The 19,203-nt window shown below is 35.4% G+C and overlaps 2 protein-coding genes and 1 non-coding gene across 3 annotated transcripts in view; 2 read left to right on the forward strand and 1 right to left on the reverse strand.

The window, feature by feature from the left end:
- The first annotated feature begins 186 nt into the window (after positions 1 to 186).
- Positions 187 to 10,307, forward strand: LOC106104391. Its single transcript, XM_013284432.1, has 13 exons — positions 187 to 573; positions 1,070 to 1,244; positions 1,908 to 2,013; positions 2,583 to 2,798; positions 3,428 to 3,653; positions 4,229 to 4,411; positions 5,050 to 5,212; positions 5,711 to 5,802; positions 7,483 to 7,642; positions 8,062 to 8,197; positions 8,474 to 8,672; positions 8,762 to 8,947; positions 9,303 to 10,307. The coding sequence occupies exons 1-13, from the start codon at positions 473 to 475 to the stop codon at positions 9,562 to 9,564; spliced, it is 2,205 nt and encodes a 734-aa protein (XP_013139886.1). The 5' UTR covers positions 187 to 472; the 3' UTR covers positions 9,565 to 10,307.
- The window catches only part of LOC106104390 (estradiol 17-beta-dehydrogenase 2), a 40,744-nt gene continuing 31,334 nt past the window's right edge, over positions 9,794 to 19,203 (reverse strand). Inside the window, exons 2-6 of the mRNA XM_013284430.1 lie at positions 14,964 to 15,162; positions 13,195 to 13,420; positions 12,281 to 12,451; positions 11,659 to 11,923; positions 9,794 to 11,101 (exon numbers count right to left, since the gene is read on the reverse strand). Coding sequence (XP_013139884.1) covers positions 10,885 to 11,101; positions 11,659 to 11,923; positions 12,281 to 12,451; positions 13,195 to 13,420; positions 14,964 to 15,134 — 1,050 coding nt within the window. The 5' untranslated portion in view covers positions 15,135 to 15,162 and the 3' untranslated portion in view covers positions 9,794 to 10,884. The remainder of the gene's footprint in view (positions 11,102 to 11,658; positions 11,924 to 12,280; positions 12,452 to 13,194; positions 13,421 to 14,963; positions 15,163 to 19,203) is intronic.
- On the forward strand, positions 12,944 to 13,014 carry Trnag-ccc. The gene has a single exon. It is a non-coding gene; the product is annotated as a tRNA-Gly (tRNA).

A 19,203-nucleotide genomic window follows, 5' to 3' on the forward strand; every position in this document is an offset into this window, starting at 1 on the left:
TAAGGTACAGGTAATTATTACGTCGTCCGTAAAAATAATAACAAAACAAATCTCAATTAAACAAGATGTATGGTGCGTTAATATTTTTATGATAATTAAAATTATTTTTTTAAAGCGATAAAATAAAACGGAACAAGCGTTTGTGACAGTTTCCTAACCTTACTGTACTGTCAATACTAGTTGTCACTGTCATTTGTTTGCTAAACAATAACAAAATAGCTTTGCAACCAGTTTAGCGAATAAAAATAAATAATGGCGCAGTCTATCAATGAATTTCGCGGCGATTCGTCACATCAATTTGTATACACGAAAGGAAACAATTTAACAATGTTTTATAAACAAACAATTGTTTGCAGCCTATGTAGATACATTCTATGATCAAATTCCATGACATCATAAACAACTCTAATGTGAACTTCCTGAGTCTCCTATTACTTCGCGGGGGACATCCATGAAGTAAACACGTCTCGCGATGCATAGCATTAAATTACTGGCGATATTTTCGTTAATATTGACTGAGTGCTATAGTTTAACACCTCAGTGCAGAAATGAAAGGGGAGAACCAGTTGATTGGTAAGTTATTTTTCATTATTGAATATTTTATTCAGTAATATGAAGAGTTAACAAAGAAACAAAACTTATTAAAATGATTCATCCAAGTTACTTGCATAGTAAGATAAAACCCTTTAATTTATGACAAAGGGATTCATTATTCTTAAAGCTAAATGACTCGGACTATTACTTATTAATTGCAATAATAATATAAAATTTAGTAAAAGAAGTGATACAATTACTACAAAAATAATTATACACTACACACCTAATATTGAAATAAAATTGATTGTAAAAAAAAATTATATGTTATATATACAGTAATTTTAACAATACATATGTAAATTAAAAATAAATTAATTTCAAATGTGAACTACATTAAATTATAGTTTTACTAATATTCAATGACACATATTGTTCAAAGTAATTGTTATTTATGAATTTATAAGAAGATTCAAATTATTGTACAGTTAACTAATCAAGTGGAGAAATTGTTAATAATTTTATAATACTCTAGGTTTTATGTGTACAAGTTGCCACGGGAGAAGAATCACTTGAACCCGTTAGTGCGGAGAGGTGTAGCATACATGTACTTAACTCCATCTAAGTTAAGAGGAGGATGGATCATGTCAGATCTAGCTATAAGTGATTCCCGATCTATGGTTGGGAAGACTTTGATGCCTCTATATCAAGTAAGAAACATTTTCTCATAGTATTTTTACTCTTACCTTCATCAAATTTATTTAAAAGGTATAAGGTTTGAATCTTTATTCTCAAAAATACATTTTAACAAAGTCATTTACATGAGAATATTATTGCACTTATTACATAGCTAGTTGTCAATATTATTTCATGTATTTTACACAATTTATGAAAACATGTTGCGATACAATGATTTAAATATATTAAATGAGTTCACATTTTTGATGGAAGACGGTAACTTGTAAAGTTGTGCTGCTTTGAAAGTAATGTCTTTTATTCTATAGTTTTTTTTACAGACTCTTAGTGTGTTTCTCATACATAGTTTGTGCTAAGGATTTACATTATAACTATTAAATGACTATGAGTGTGGCAAAGTCATTATTAATATGAATTATTGAATACTATCTTTCGCCCGCGATTCCGTCCGCGTTTGGAATTAAAGAAAAAAAACAAAATTAGTAGCCTATGTTCTTCCAGACTATCCTCTACATCTATACCAAGTTTCATCGAGATCTGTTCAGCAGTTTAGGCTACAAACTCAAACAAACATCCATTCATCTAAACTTTCGCATTTATAATATTACCATGATTGTTGATTAACAATTAATTTCCATTATATTTGTCCTTCTAAGCTTTCCATATTCACATTTCAGGATAGGAATATAATATCTTTGGTGTACAATGATCAGCCCCCAGCTACAGAGCACCAGCCGGATATACTCCAGTCTGTTGCTGAGATGTACTCTAAAAGTAAAAGAGGTATGTAATTTAAAAGGAAATGCTATTGATCCATTTGCACAGATTACATTTCAATAAATTGCTGTAGAAGGGAATGGGTTATAGTTCAGTGAATTTATACATTTTTGTTTGGTTATAAACTTCGTGCTTTCCACTCTGATTTTTGTAATTTGACACCTATAAATAATTAAACCAAAAAAATATTAAATTGAGAAGCAAAAGGTTAGCGTTGTATGGACATGTTATGCGACGAAACGATAGGGACATAAACCAGTAAGTGTTTAGCTTGAATGTGGTTGGCTACAAAGGAAGAGGAAGACCGAAGAAAGTATGGATGAATTGTGTGAAAGAGAATATGCTTAAGAAAGGAGTGGATTCAGATATGATGGCTGATGGAGATGTATGGAAGAGCAGCACATACTGTGCCGACCCTCCTTAAAAGGATAAGGGCAAGTGAAAGATGAAATAATTAAAGCAAAAATTATTTAAATTACAATTCATTAGAAAGCCAAATGAAATGCCTTTTTAATGATATGCTTCATCCATATGTCTAAATTTTACTTATATTAAAATTAAATAAATTTTTAAAGGTCAAATGAATCAAGCTGGTGTTAAAAAGTTCAAGAAATTCAAACTAGGCGATAAATATTACGATGATTATGATTTAGCGGAAATGTGTAAGATGCATTCAAAGTTTATGAAATCACGAGTTGAGAGCGGACACACTAAGGGAGTGATATTAGGGGATAAGTTTACTGCACTCTGGTTGGTGCATTCTGTACCCAGATTTCCACCATTACCTGATAGTAAGTTATTTTTTCTAATACCTGTATCTCTATATGTCTTATAGTGAAATTTCATTGAATAATTCAATATTAAAGCCATCAAAATGTCAGTTATGATGCTTATGGTAGTAAATTTGTTTGTATTTTCCGCAAGTTCTATATTTAAAATTAATTTTCCTGTTAACTATCCAGCCATTTTGGTACAAATCTTAATTATTTCAGTTATTCCCCTAAATAATTTTAAAACAATATAATAATATTGAGGTCCTATTCCATTTACATATGTATTACAGTAGAACCTCGATAAGTTAAAGTCCAAGGGAAACACAAAATACTTTAAGTTATAGAGGTTTTAGGTCATCAAGGGTCTATGTTGTAGAGGTTTTGGGCTCTGATGGGAAGGGAACATATTTTTTGAAGTAACCGAGGTTTGAGTTATCAAGGTTCTACTGTGTTTGTGAAGTTTCAAATTTGATTAAAATGCCCAATGTCTAATCTTACTACATTTTAATAAATTACAATTTAATAAAATATAATTTGATAAACGAGAATTTATTAAAATCTAAGAATATTTATTTGGATTTTATTAAAAATTCAGATAATCATAATAAATAGATTTCCCTTTATCTTTAATTTTTTCTTTCTTTCAGTTCATGGTCTTAACGTTTCTTCATATAATTATCCAACAACGGGGACGAAGTATGGACAATCATTTCTATGTGTTTCTGTTCAAACTTCAACGTTAAATCAGATTGCAACCCAACTAAAATACAATGAACCCCTGATCGTGTACTACCATATGCCTCCGGACTTCGACAGTGAACTCCCGAATTTAGTCGATGTTGTTCATAATAAAACGATTGACGCATCACCTTGGTGAGTAACAAGGATTGTTTATATTACGTAAATCAAAACGTTATTTAATTATTAGCGGACATCTGTTTTGGAATATTATCGGAATTATATTAATATCGTATGTTTGTTATATTTCTCGGCCCTTACCGTTTCCCTGTTACTTGTTTTCTAGAATATTATGGAAATATATCTAGATTGAAATAGCATCTGAAAATATATAACTATCTCGCTAGAATTACTATAATATTGAATTTTTAAAATTTCCAATTTGAATGATGAACCGTGACTACTAACATTATACTTTTATGACAATACTAGCTTTCACCTGCGTCTCCGTCCGCATGAAATAAGAAAAAAACAAAAATTAGTAGCCTATTTGTTCTTCCAGACTATCCTCTACATCTGTGCTAAATTTCATCAAGAACCGTTTAGTACTTTAGGCTACAAATTCTAATAAACATCCATCCAATTTTCACATTTATAATATTAGTAAGAAACATTGAAATATTTCCTCTCCATTTTCTCCCATATCACGTCCCCTTCCTATCATTTAATATAAAATTTATTTTCTAGAAAGCTTTATTTTCTTGTTCCAGGTACCACATAGAAAGTTTCGAGACCCTCGTGGGTCGTAAGTTCCTGTCTTTCGCGAAGAGTGCGATGTTCAACGACGACCTGTACAGCGGGCTGGTGGCCGAGGTGCTGCAGTCGGACCTGCTGGTGGAGTCCTGGACCAACGGCCCCGGCACACTCGACTCGGAGTGCACGAGGAACTTCCAGTGAGTATACTAAGGGGAGATTCAATAATGTGTTTGAAAACTACTGATTTTAGAATGTAGCATCATTATTAGGAGGCTTTACCTACTTAACATGTCTATTTGCTTTATTACATTATTATTGTATATAGACAATAATAATATAATAAAGCGCAAACACACTTATTTGTTATGTAGGATCTTAGCAATCACAACATGATTTTCAAAAATTCTTTTCTTTACTAAAAAGCCTTATATTAATTGCATTCTATAGGCTTTTCACCCTATTTAATTTAGGGCCTGAATAGTTTGAAAAAACAGTTAGACGTAAAATGCTGAATCATGCGGATGAAACTGTATGGAAACAACTAGTCTAATATAAAAAGTTTCCATGGATGGATGGATGTTTGTTAGAAGGTATCATTAGAACGGCTCAGCGGATCTCGTTGAAATTGAACATAGTGTAAAAGTTTTTTAATCCCGCTCAGACGGGGTGTGTGGCAAGTCTGTGGCATGCTGTGGCAAGTCTGTGGCAAGTCAGTGGCAAGTTTGTGGCTAGTAATAAATTATCCACATATTGAAATCGAATTTTGAGTAGGCATTTAAAGCAGCATTTTAGCAGGTAAGGTCGTTTATTTAGGATTGATTGTATATTTGTATAGAGTGCGTAACATCGAGCGGCTGAAGTTCCCCATCGCGAAGATGTCGTTCACTTCCCACAACGACCACTCGAAGTGGGCGGTGGCGGTCGCGCACAAGATGCACAACAGCCAGGATACTAAAGTCGCCGACTACTGGGTCTGCGTCGGCGACATCAACAGAGCGGTAAGTCCTCATCGATATCTTATTACCTCCTTTTCAGGTTCATTATCTCCTCATATGTCAGCTATATCATTACATTGGATTTCTAGTGACCATCGATATTTACACAAAGTTATAAATGTCTTTGTATAAACAGAAAACTGAGGAATTAAGCCTACAATCTTAGGAAACCAAATTACTTCTAGAAAAATGGTGTAAAGTTATTACTTATCCAACTTAGATTTCAAAAAAGGCCTATAAAAGGGACCTTAATGCAGATTTCTCAGTACAGATTTAAACTAAAGGGCTTCATTTATGATGAATTAACAACTTTGTACGTCTCTTAGGGTCCCTTTAGACAAATTGGGGTATAGAGCCGACTAGATTTTATCCATAATTGAAACAAAAATCTGTATAATGTGCAGACTGACATATATTTTCATATTAATTATCGTCCGACTAAACTATCGGCCGATTAAAAGTTTGCAGTGCGCGTGGGCTCTTATAGTGATGTGTTTACAGTTGCCCCAGGAGTCGCGGGGCGGGGGCACGGTGTGCACCTCGGGACCAATCTTGTGGGGCAATTTTGCCCATCTCATCGAGTCCGTGCAGACGTGCAACTAGCGCTAGTGCAAACAAGGACTAAAACGTCTCTTACTAAGTCTCCGTGTAAATATCTATTGTGCCACTTTATTAAGGCGAGGGTTTTCTTCTACCTTGTACTTTGAAGTTTGTTATTTTTGCCCTTTTGGGATATGTCATTAAAGAGTCAAATTTTATCTGTGTAAAAACTAAAAAAGATTTCTACAGTAATAATAAAAACATCAGTTTGTAATAACTTGAGTTTTATATACTAGAATGTATATGGTGTATTTCTTAATACATAAAAAAAAGAATAAAATCTGTATGCGATGTAACCTTTTTAGGAAGTCGGTTAAAAACATAAAATGAACAATTATAATTAAGATATTTATGTACTTACTAGCAGTTGCTGGCGACTTCGCTCGCGTGAAATTAAAATATATAGCCTAAGTTACTCACGGAATTACCTTTCTAACGGTGAAAGAATTTTTAAAATTGTCCCAGTAGTTTTTGAGTTTTAGTTCATACATAAATACAAATCTTTCCTCTTTATAAAGTATAGATTTATAAGACAAATTGTGGTATAGAAATGAAAATCTAGATTTTTTTTATAGAAATTGAAAATGCTCTCGCCTTAAAAGTTTAATATTCTAGTATTAGTACAATACGTTACAAAGTTCGCACGGATAAGTGCCATTGTGTATTTTCCTATTAAATGTATTTTTTAATTAAAACTCGACTTTTCCTTGTATGTGTATAATTTGTAAACTATTTTTTTTTATATATTTTATAGCCTTTTTATTGTAACTTGTAATATAAGGAATGTTGAAAGTGCGATGTATTTTTTTAACAGTTTTGTTTTCAGATGTCACTCATACAAAATACAATTTGAGATTTGAATTTTTGTGTTTTATTTTTAATAATTAAATTAGCCTATGTGTTCTAGATCGCTCTATACTCACACTATAATATGTTAATCCATTCTGGAATTTTCTTAATCCATCCATATTTCTGTAATCTGTACCCAATGAAAATCTGTGAAATAGTATTTCGTATATGTATAAATAAACACGTTTACAATGGGTTTCCACTATTAAAATATGAGAATAACATGGACGACGTTCACATGTTTCGATATAAATAAACCTACCATTGGTTTTATAAACGTAGTATAAAATCATAAGATTTTATTGTACATCGTAAAAATCAACATAAACACAAATATCCAGTAGTCATGTTGCCACTAGCTGTCGATAGCTGCATACTGTTAGTCAATAATGTGTTTAGTTCTGTTGGCGTGTATTGCCATCGTACGTGGATATTCCGTGCCATCGGATCGTGTTAGAGGTTGGAATTATTTAAGTCTTCACTGCAGAGATAACGACAATAGACCAGTTGGATGGTATTTTATTTCTATTTTTGGATTATTGAGTTAATTTTAGTTTATTTAGATGGAATGCTGATATTAAGTGATCGTTACAGAACTTAATGGATAACATTTCTCAAAAATTGTAGTGGCCTTTTTATATAAAATATTAGTAGATTTTTGTTAATTTACTAACTTTTCCTTTAACCGTACCAAATAAGCTTGTGCTAAAATATAGTTCAGGAAAATAGTCGAATGGCGAGATTCAAACCCTCGACCGTTTGGCTTTTAGCATTGAACGTCTTAAGATTGTCAGTTGAAAATATGTAGTATATTTTATACACAGGTGGTACATTTACAAGCCTCCTAGTGACGTTGCGCCGTACTTAGAGTTAGGACGGAACTTCACTTACATTACTTCTTTAAACGCCGGCAGATGGCAGCCTTCTAGCAAATTTATCACTGCCAATTCTATGTTGCAGCACACGATATCTCCTATTTATAGGGTAAGGATTTCAATATGCCAGTATTCTCTCAGATAATAGCAAATCTGCTGAGTCTCCGCAAACTATAGACTTTTAATCGGAAAATAGTTTAATCGGGCATGTGATCAGTATAAAAATGTATGGAGGTGTACACATTACGCAGGTTTAGTTTTTGTTAAAACTATCGACCGATAAAAAGTCTGTATTGTATGGGGCTCTAAACCTTAACACTGACTGCGGATCAAACAAAATCGGCCTAATAATTACCCAAAAAACTAAAAATTATTCCGCGTTTGTGTAGATTTATTTGTAGAACTGTCGCAAAATAAAAAAAAAACTCGTGTTGCATTGTTTATTGTACTGACAGGTCGGAAATGATTGATGCATAAGGTTTATGGATAGATATGAACATCGTCTACCTTAAGTAACGTTGGTTTCAGCCAACGTATACAGATTATCTCGCTGTGGCAGTGTACGAGCCGCGGTCGACGTCTGACGCCCGCGGAGTCCTACTGGCAGATGAAGTCGGCGGTGTCTGGATAGGGCATACCGTGCCCGGCTTGATTGATATGCGGGGTCAGAAAATTGTGATTATAAACAAATACCAAATAATTACGTAAACCCGGCTGACTATGACACTCCAGGGAACATTTTGAAAACAAAACATTTTGAAGACTAAGGTGTTATTCCATACATATGGATACAAACAATGTAAGGCTATAAGACGTCACAAACACCTAACTTTAACCTAAAAACAACTCCAAAATACAGAAGTTAGATCTTAAATTACAATACGGCTGCTACATGCAGTAGCTATAACAAAACATATAGTATTTCATAACCTCTGTACAGATGATCGTCCGACATTCCCGGATAGTGAGAGAGCGAATGGACATCTACTAATGTGTCTGTCTATTGACTTGTTGGCCATCAATGAGATCGCCTCAACACTACAAGTCGCCGCACCCAAGTTCACTTATGTCAAAATACCAAAAAGAATGCGGGAATTGTTGCCTACGTGGAATTTTGAACACGATATGAACTCAAAAGAGTAAGCAATTACTTGTTTAATATGCAAAATTGTATTAACGATATTATGCCATAAATAATACATAAAATTATAATGATTATTTTTTGTAGAAGACACAGAAAAAAAGTGAATTTCTTGACAAATTCTGAGTATTTGAACGTGGAGATGTTAGCGCGTCCTCCCACTAATGAAGAATCTTTGTACGAGGAGTTCGCGGCCTCCAAGGAACTCGTGTTGGACGTGTACAATCCGACTGACGGCGAATATCTATCTTCTGTGTGCGCAAAAAATTTTAGGTTAGTTTACAGCGGACTACTAAAACTAAAAAATATATTTGCATCCTTTTCATCCAAGAATGATGTAGAGGGAATTCATTTAGCGGAGGTTGGTATATAGGTAAAGGGTAATCTTTTTTCTGTGCGTTCTCTTCTCTGATAATCGAAGATATGCAACACATCTGGGAATGCAAGATATATGGGCAACGGTGACGTTGGCGAATTCCGGTGGCGCTTTGCTCGTTTGTCACCTTATACTATAAAAAAAATAATACACTCTGTGACTCTTTCGAGGCTGTAGCTATTTGTTTTCTTATTTCTATAATAATTGTCATACTTAGAAAATGAAATAACTAATATTTCACTTGAATTCCAGTATACGTAACATAAGAACGATATCATTGAAGTTGATGGAATCAGTGCAGTATGTAAGCAACTTAACTGACCGTGCGAGGTTCGCAGTCAGCACGGCCGCGTCCTGGCAGAAAATGAAGTCATCACCGCCTCAGTACTGGACTTGTGTCAGCAATCTGGATAAAGAGGATATGACAGGAAAGGGAGGACTTATAACTTGTGTTGATGATTATTCTGTCTGGTTGACATTTGATAATTTCAAAGTTAAAGAACCAGAATGTTAATGCAAGTAACTATTATAGATGCCGCGTAAATAACAAGAGTTCGCTACTTTTTTAATTTTAGTTTTAATTTGAAAAATCACTGCCGTTACCTGGTAATGTAATTATCCTTAACTGAAAAAGGGACAAACAATGTTATGTTAAAAAAATATTTAAAAATTAAGTACTACATAATACGAGTAATAACGAAATACTTCTTGACAAGAAACAGATTCTGTAAAGAAAACAATAATTTTAAAAAGTATATTTTATTTTTTAATATACAACACAAAAGTTATTTACATATTTATTGTGACATCTTTAAATAACCCCACAATCTGCCAACCTCCCGATTTCTACTAAGTCTATCTTAGTCATGGTTCCTTAGGGTTTCTATATAAAATCGAGTACAAGATACCTCGCCCATAGTCACCAATATCAACCCATTTAAAACATTAGCACAGAGTGCCTCTATTTGCTATCTTTATAAAAAGCAAACAACAAAAATGTTCTCGTTGTTAAATGGCATTTGTCCATCATCATCCTTAAGAATGATCGTAAAGAAAGGTACTATCAAAGTTAAAATCTCATTAAAGCAATTTCCATTATATAAATACTTTTTAATGTTTAAATTAGTAATTTGTTAGTACCTTTTGTGTTTTGGCACAATACCTCCACTGCCCTGTGCCCTCGACTAACAAGGAACCAGTGGGTCGAAAAAGAAACAGAATAAAAAAAGCATTATGAACATAGATTATAGAAAACAATAATAAAATGAGTATATGAATTCAGGTTTGCTAAAAAATCTGGTTTTATGCAACGCCTGGATTTAAATATTAGCAAAGTAAAATAATATTTCTTTGGATAAGTGAACCTAGTTCATTTAATTTTTAACGCTAGTTATGGTTATTTCATATTTAAACTAATTGTCCGATAAAAATAGTGTTTGGATTATATAATTTAGTGTATATTATGTGATGGTATGTGTATTCGACATATTCAATTATGTTTATATACGTTTACAAGGAGAAATTGTCCGTCGTTAAATGAGAGTAAAGTGGGCGCAGCTCTGAGTTTATTTTTCTACGATTTCTTTAAATATTTTCAATAGTTTTTGAATAATAACCCTATTTGATAGTCGTCAAAATGTCCGCCTTTTCTGGCATTAACTTGTATTTAAACTCGCCTTTGCTTTATTGTAATAATTCAGACCAAGTTCACTTACAGTATTACCTTTGTTCAATTACAAAACATTTCAATACGACCCATGTTTTCAATCATGAACCAATTTTAACAACTTCCTAGAAGTTAATTCGTTATCAAAGCTACGCCCTACAAATCAGTTCAGTGTCCGACCCTCAAAGAGGGCATTCTTGTGAACCAGGAGTCGTGTTTGAGTTTCAAGTAGTAGGAGTCCTTGGGCTGCGGCGCCGTGAGTGCGTCCTCTAGCACACGCAGCGCGGCGGCCGGCAGCACGCGCGCGCTGTACTCCGCCGCCTCGCCCGGCATCGTCACCGCGCAACTGCCACCACTTATGTCAGAACCCGGACTGACTGGTCGACTGTAATTAAACCATAATATGACCTTAGTAATTTTGTTGGACCACTGAAAAAATATGAAGGTGGTACAATATTCAGTTCATGCCCATATCAATACTAATATTATAAAGAGGTAAAATTTGTATTTTCGTATGTATTGAAATAACTCATAAACTACTCCACCGATTTTAAAAATTCTTTCCCTGTTAGAAAGGTAATTTATCTGTGAGTAACATAGGCTATACACATTTTTTAATTTCACGTGGACGAAGTCGTGAGCAACAGCCAGTTCATGATAATAAAAAGTATGTTAAGTTTTTGCTTGTATTTATAACGATACTAGCTTTCGCCCGCGGCTTCTTCCGCATGAAATTAAAAAAGTCCGTACCCTAAGTGTTTTTCAAAACCATTCCCTTCATCTATACCAAGTTTCATCGAAATCCGTTAAGCCGTTTATGCTACAAACTCTAACAAACATCTATCTATCTAAACTTTCGCATTTATAACATTAGTATGATTATTTATTTAATTATAATCAGGTAAAACAAGGTTTATGAAACGTCTAATCTAGTTTGCTAACCTTGCCGGCTGGCTGGGCGCACTGAGCTGCGCGGGCGGCGCGTACACTTCAAGTGCTGAGAGGTCCGGCGCATGCAGCAGTACGACCCGCACGCCGCGCGGCCGCAGCGTAGCTCGCAGTGCGCGCGCCGCGCCCCACGTGCCCCAGCGCGCCGCCGCGCACACCGCGCCCGCCTCGCATGCCTCCAGCACGCCTAGCGACTGCGCCAGCTGCCCAGCCTGCCCCGCCCCCGATAAACTCTCACACGCCGTATCCGATGTTAGACCTACAATGTAGAAAGTTGTATTTTAGACTTAAAATATACACAAGCAAGAATCATTAGTATGAAGTTTGAGAGTAGCCGCAGTGATTGAGAAATTAAGGAGTAATCTTATTGTTAGTAGTCTTATTATTATTATTATTATATAGAAAGAGGTGGATACATTGCGTGAAAGGTGACATGATTAAGAAGGGAGTGATGATTGAGATGTAGGAAGATGGAGTTATTTTGAGAACGATTCTACGGGATCTGTGCCGATACTACGAGAGTAGGATAAAGTAGGGGAGATGAAGCATCATACGTTGTGTAGCGATTGTCATAATATCGAAGTTCTAAACATATATTCATAGAAATCAGTCAAACCGATGTAGAAGAGTCGTCCCGCGTGAGGATGGTCGGCGGCGGCGGCGGCGAGTAAGGGCGCGAAGGAGCGCGCGACGCGAAGCGCGCCCAGAACGTTGCCGCGTAGCGCCGCCTCCCAGCGCGCCGCGCCGCGCCCGCCGCAACCCGCCGTGTTAATCACTGCCCACACTCCTGAACAACACAATATAATTTTAACCAATCAGGGTGATTTTTATGTCCATTATAACATCCTTAACATACAATATACCTTAGGGAAAACAATAGTGACAAAAGGATCTTATTTGCGATTGCGAATGACAAGTTAAGTGGACTTTTAAATTTTTATCCTACGTTCGCTTTAATAACAATTATAAATTTTGCTACAGTAACAAGTAGTAACAGTTACAAGAACGTTTAAAATTCTAGATTCATATCTACTTTTCAACAAAGATGCCATCTATGGTCAAAATAGGTCGCTACAAGGAGCTATAAGAATAAAGATTTTCAATCAATAGATGGCGTTAAAGGTAACATTATGAACATTAACAGTTTGAAGGAATAATGTATACAAAATATTTGTATAATAACATAAAAAATTACAAACAATAAATTGAAATCAAATAACATTACCAATTTTAATACAATATACAGAATAGGATAGTGTATTTTCTTCCGTTTTACCAAGCACTGCTGGTGTAGTGGTATCATGCAAGATTCCCATTCTTGCGACCCGGGTTCGATTCCCGGGCAGTGCATTGTTTATTTTTGAAATTTAAATTTAAGATTAATGAATTCGGATTAGGATGCAAATGAGAATTCCAAAAACCCAATAAGATTTCAAACACTTTGAACACGTTTGAAATATTTTTTTTGAATATTTACATGCTTATTGACATACAAATTTTATTACATATAAAACTGTTCTGATCACGCACCATGTTCTCCAGCTGGTAGATGCTGCGCGATGGCCCTCGCCGCCTCTTCAAGCAGGTCTTCGCGGGCTACGTCCAGCTCGAGGGTGGCGAGGCGGGGTGGCTGCTGATCCTCAGGAGTGGCAGCAACGTGCGCCTGCAGCCAGGACTCAGCCAAACGCGCGCCCAACCCACCGCTGCGGCAGCCAGCTATTACACGCCACCCTCGATCGCTTAGATATGTTGCTATCTGGAACACAATGATTGTTAAATAGACTAAGTACCCAGCTTTAAGTAGTACTAGGTGTCGCCCGCGACTCCGTTCGCATGATATTAAAAAAAAAACAAAAGATAGTAGCATATGTGTTCTTCCAGACTCTTCACATGTGCTAAATTTCATCCAGATCCGTTCAGACGTTTAGACTAAACTCTAACAAACTTCCTTTCCACCCATCTTATCCTTCGCCATTAAAATATTAAGTTCGATTAGTAAGGTTATTATTTTCTATCTTGGCGGCTCCTAAACTCATGTAAGGCGCTGCTCAGAGTTGTAACGGAACGTAATGGATCTGAAGGAGGGGACTACGCAGCTTGAAGATGACCTTGGGCCGTAAAGATATTTGAAACGCATAATAGCAGATACGGTAACTTCTTAAAACCATGATAATTTAACCAAATAATTTTCTGTATGAGTTGAGATACACAAGATGTGAATTATACAAGAGATTTTTTGTGTATATCGCTTGATGACTTTCATAATTATACATGCAAATTACAAGGTCGTCGCCTACATTATAATTTATTATTGTATTCTATTATCATTCTATACCATTGTTTCAAAATCGTATTCATATTAAAAAATCAATGCGATGGTTTAGTCTAATAAAATACTAAGAAATATGAAAGGAATTTACACGTTTTTTAATAATTTATTGACGTACATTTGATTCCCAATAACCAAAATAATGGATATTATTTATACAACTAACTTTTGCCCGCGACTCCGTCCACGTGGCGTTAAAAAAAACAAAAGTGAATAGACTATGTGTTCTTCTAGACAATCCTCTACATGTATGCCAAATTTCATCGAAATCCGTTCAGCCGTTTAGGCTACAAACTCTAACAAACATCCGTCCATCCATCTAAACTTTCACATTTATAATATTAGTAAGATAAGATAAGCAATAAAATGAGAAATACGACGCATTTTACACAATATTCAAAGCCACTATTGATAAACTGCACGAAAATAAGGGCTCTGAGTTAATCAGCTTTCAGCCCACGGGCATTAGCTTTGTGATAAACATGAACTGAGAAATAAGCCTTGTATTGTGCTTCTTATCTTTTAATAGAATATTGCGACATTTACAAAGGTCTACGACGATTTTAGTCGCAGAACGATGGATTGCGTGTCTATGAAAATGGATAATGGAGTGTAATAGTGATTAATCTCTTGAATGTTCTCTTACACTTATATTGAAATGAGAAAACTGCCAGTAAACTGTAATTCTTATCCGCTCTGGAGGATCTTAAACGTTAAGGAGTATTTAAGACTATTTTTCTCTCATTTGTATATGCGCTAAATACCTCTTTGTAGCAATTCTATTGTTACGGCAGCGAATCTTGTTTTAGCTTTTGATTGTATGCCTAACAATTTTTGTGCAAAATAGTTTAAATAAAAAAAATACCATATAAAGCGAGAGATACGAATACAAGCTCTCTCACAAAATACTCTTTGAATATATCCTACTTGAACATAATATATATTTACATTAATATAAAAGGGAAAGTACCTGCAAGCCTAGCGCAGTATCGACGGAGGTGACGAGCACCGTTTTTGCGCCATCTGTTGGCAGCACCTCAGCGACGCGAACTTTGCGCAGTAGGTACAGCAGAAGTGCACCCACGATGCAGCATAGAGCAGCTAGCTGCAGTCCCAGGGATAGCCACGTCAGAGGGTCCATGCTTCACTGCGCGAACATCTTCTAGTCTCTGTAATAATGTCTGAGATAAGCAAAGATTGTCCAAAATTACAAAAGAAACATCACTCGAACCTAATAATTTAGAAAATTTATATTCAAAAAATTATATCATACTTCATACTGATATTATAAATGCGAAAGTTTAGATGGATGGATGTTTGTTAGAGTTTATAGCCTTAACAGCTTTACGGATTTCGATGAAATTTGGTATAGATGTAGAGGATAGTCTGGAAAAACACATAGTCTACCCACTTTTGTTTTTTTTAACTCCATGCGGACGGAGTCGCGGACGAAAACTTGTGTTTTATATAACAACGTGGGAGTTGTATATCGTCGTGTCATTGACAGCTTGTCTACAGCGGATGTAGTAGTATTATAACAGTTCAATACGACTGAGTCTTGTTATTGTTTGAACATTGGTTCCGCCGATCTATCCCACACCGTGAACTGGTAGTAAGACAGAGACGGATTAAGATTATAAAATGTGTAAAAACCATGAACAAACACCAGTACTTAATAAGTAAAGACGCTTAATTGGAAATAGCACACGCTCATAGAAGAGAGGTTTATTATTAGTTTTTATTACCGGTATTTAAGATTTCCATTCTTAAATACCGGCAATGCAACTGCAGTTTTACTATTATTGTAATTTTTTATTGAAGGAAAACCTATATTTTTTATTAACTATAATTCCCATGTATCTTTTTTTCTTATTATCACAATAAAGTTTCCTTATCTTTGATTAATTTAATAAAAAATTGTAGATATTTTTCGGAACCTTAGTACGACCCTGTTTAAGATTTACGCGTACAATGCTCAAGGGGCTTGAATAAACGTCTTGTTGAACGTTTAAACAGCTATTATTCTTTAGTCGAACATTCCTGTGTAAATTGTTATACAGAAATATTTCTCAGGTCTCTTACAATTTAAGAAAAAAAGATTGTAGTTCCATGAAATAAAAAAAACGGATATATCAAAAGTGATTAATGTTAACAAAATTACGTTAATTTATGATTTTACGTAACAATACATCATTTCTATTTCCTTGATCTAGCGACAATCTTAAACTTTTTTAAAGCAAACGATTTCTTGAGCACTAATTGCTCCCACACATCTTTATTTATTAATTATACATGATATGTAATTAAGGAGAATGATTTATACTATAGATAGGACATTATTTTAGAAATCTTTATTTTACCTTTGGTTTGATTGTACAATATGAAATACAATCTTGACTATAGTTTAAACAATTATAGTTTCTTCTCTATTTAGACATAACCTTCAAGGACCATAAATGGGTACGGGATCACACAATGCACTTACCAATACCAGAAACACAATAGACGGGTACGTTCCGGGAATCCCCGTGGGTCGTTATTGTCAGCACTAGGGCTGTCAACTTTTAATGTAGACCCGTATGTTAAAGAAAAGAATCGATCGTCCACCCTTGATATTTAGCGGACAAAGGATGGTCACACCCTATAAAGTGGCAACCCTAGTCAGTACATCCGTACTCGTGTATGGAATGTTGAGAAACGTCGATTTGATTTTTCCCATAACATAATCTTGTTTTATGTTTAAAGAGGGTTATTGTTTGTATGAATCGGAATAATATTTGGAAACTTGAGTCCAAAGACTGTTATTTTTATGTAAAGGAACCACTAACGTCTAGATTTTTATTAACATACCAAGTTTTATTGTTATTTTATTGGTTTCTTTACCAAAAGATGAATGTTTTCCATAAAATCGTAGCAGTTTAACAATCACTTTCTCTGGTACATTAATATTATAAGGTAATATGCTTTTGTGTTGTATAATTTAGTTGTAAAGAAGGCATTTCTCTTTTACATGTTAGAGGTCTAAAAATTATTTTTTTTACTTCTATATTATGCAAATTTGTAACAACCTTAAATCTTTTTATAATTATTTCTGTCATGTATTTGCTATTTAAATTTATTCTAAAAGAATCTAACAGTTTTGCTAAAAGCTATAAGGAAGTTATCACTCCATGAAAAAATGCCCCGGTAAAACTTAAGAAAGGAAAGATATGGAAACATTTGCTTTGGTATAATAATAAAAGTCCATCTGTTTGTATTTTGTCACCGACGGCCGGGTCCGGATAGTACAACTAAAGTGAATTCCGGACGGGAGGAAGAATGTTCTTTTCAAAACTATTCCGGTTGTGTAATGTCTCCGCAACTTGATAATGCCATGTTATTTATTGTTATCCCAGGACCAATTAATTTTAACTTTCATGCTTAGAAAAATGTTATGTCGAATAGAGAAAAATTCTTTGCAGATCTGATAAAATTCACAGTCAAAACAGCCACGTTTTTTTGTAAAATCCTTTATTATGAACGCAATAATACTTTTATTGTTTTAGAGTAATCATCCTTTGAACTTTTTAAAATACAACTACTGAAAACAACAATATTAAATTTTTATAATAAAAAAAAACTCTAAGTTATCAATAGATAGTAAGTTAAGAATCAGTTAAGAAATATTGACTTAGAAAACACAAAATGTCGTAATACAAGTGTAAAATTTCGTTTTCAACCTTGTTATTTAAAAGCTCTTGGATTCTGGCACGCGATCTTATTTCTCGGAACACTTCCCCGACAGCTGTTCTGGATTTTTTCATTCCAATTGATATCTCGGAAAGATGTTCGGAATTTATTGCATTCGCAGCCATAACAAAGGATCGATTTATTCATATAACGATACGTCTATGGTACGATTGGAGTTAATTCAATCCGGAGTATTATTTTAAAAAAGATCCCTTTGTCGTCAATCTCCGGTTTCAGAACACTTCCCTGGTTGCCTCAGCCAGTATCGGTATTCTCGGCGTTGACATATCGAGTAACGTTCAGTTTCGCGGTCATCTGGAAGATAAGGCCAAGCTGGCTTCCAAAAAGCTGGGTGTGCTCAGTAGGGCGAAGCAGTATTTCCAGTCGGGCCACCGCCTTCAGCTCTATAAGGCGCAAGTTCGGCCCCACATGGAGTACTGCTCGCACCTCTGGGCGGGAGCACCCCAATACCAGCTTCTTCCATTTGACCGCATACAACGGAGAGCGACTCGAATCGTCAACGACCGAGCTCTTACCGATCGGCTAGATCCTCTGGCCTTGCGGAGGGACGTCAGTTCCCTCTGCATGTTTTACCGCATTTATCACGGGGAGTGTTCCGAGGAGTTGTTTGGAACGATTCCTGCCGCCGAGTTTCGTCATCGGACGACACGACAGACCGCTAGATACCATCCTCACCATCTCGATGGCTGGCATTCCACAACCGTGCGGTTTTCGCGGAACTTCCTGCCCCGCACAGCCGCGTTGTGGAACGGTCTGTCCTCGGCGGTATTTCCAAACCAATACGACTTAGGGTCCTTCAAGAAGCGAGCCTATCATTTCCTCAAAGGCCGGCAACGCATCTGTAGTTCCTCTGGTGTTGCGGATGTCCATGGGCGTCGCTGACCACTTCGGTGTTCTCGCCGCTCGTTTGCCCCCCTTTATTATAAAAAAAAAAAAAAGCTGTTCCCGTGCGGCTTCATCCGCATAAAATTATGAAAATTTTATTGCTTACATGTGTCACATTATCAAAATGAAATGACATGATGACAAACCATGGCAACCTTGCTTCCTTGATGTTGGCAGCAACTTATGGTCTCTTTCCCACATTAGGGTTTTTATCCAAAATATTTACCCCCTAAGGTTAATGGCGTGAAAATATATAGTCTAAAGCGTGACGTAAGTGTAAGGCTTTTTATTTAAAAAAGTATTATTCAAAATATGCTGTAATTGCTGACATCTTAGGCAACAAATAAGTGTGTGTTTACGCTTTATTATAATAGTATAGACTAGCTTCGCCTGTGACTACGTCCGCGTGGAATTAAATAAAACGAAAGTGAGTAGCCTATGTGTTCTTCCAGACTATCCTCTACATCTATACCAAATTTCATCGAAATCAGTTCAGCCGTTTTGGCTACAAACTCTAATAAACAACCATCCATCCATCTAAACTTTCGCATTTATAAAATTAGTATGATATAGAG

This window comes from Papilio polytes, unplaced genomic scaffold, assembly GCF_000836215.1.
Source record: "Papilio polytes unplaced genomic scaffold, Ppol_1.0 DF823688.1, whole genome shotgun sequence".
In the NCBI taxonomy this organism is placed as follows: Eukaryota; Metazoa; Arthropoda; class Insecta; order Lepidoptera; family Papilionidae; genus Papilio; species Papilio polytes.

Bases quoted from the DNA above. Each gene is read 5' to 3' on its own strand.
- LOC106104391 (XM_013284432.1), top strand. From the start codon at position 473: ATGCATAGCATTAAATTACTGGCGATATTTTCGTTAATATTGACTGAG. The intron at 5,803-7,482 runs GTGCAACTAGCG...TTTTATACACAG, and splicing joins CTCATCGAGTCCGTGCAGAC to GTGGTACATTTACAAGCCTC. The intron at 8,948-9,302 runs GTTAGTTTACAG...CTTGAATTCCAG, and splicing joins GTGTGCGCAAAAAATTTTAG to TATACGTAACATAAGAACGA.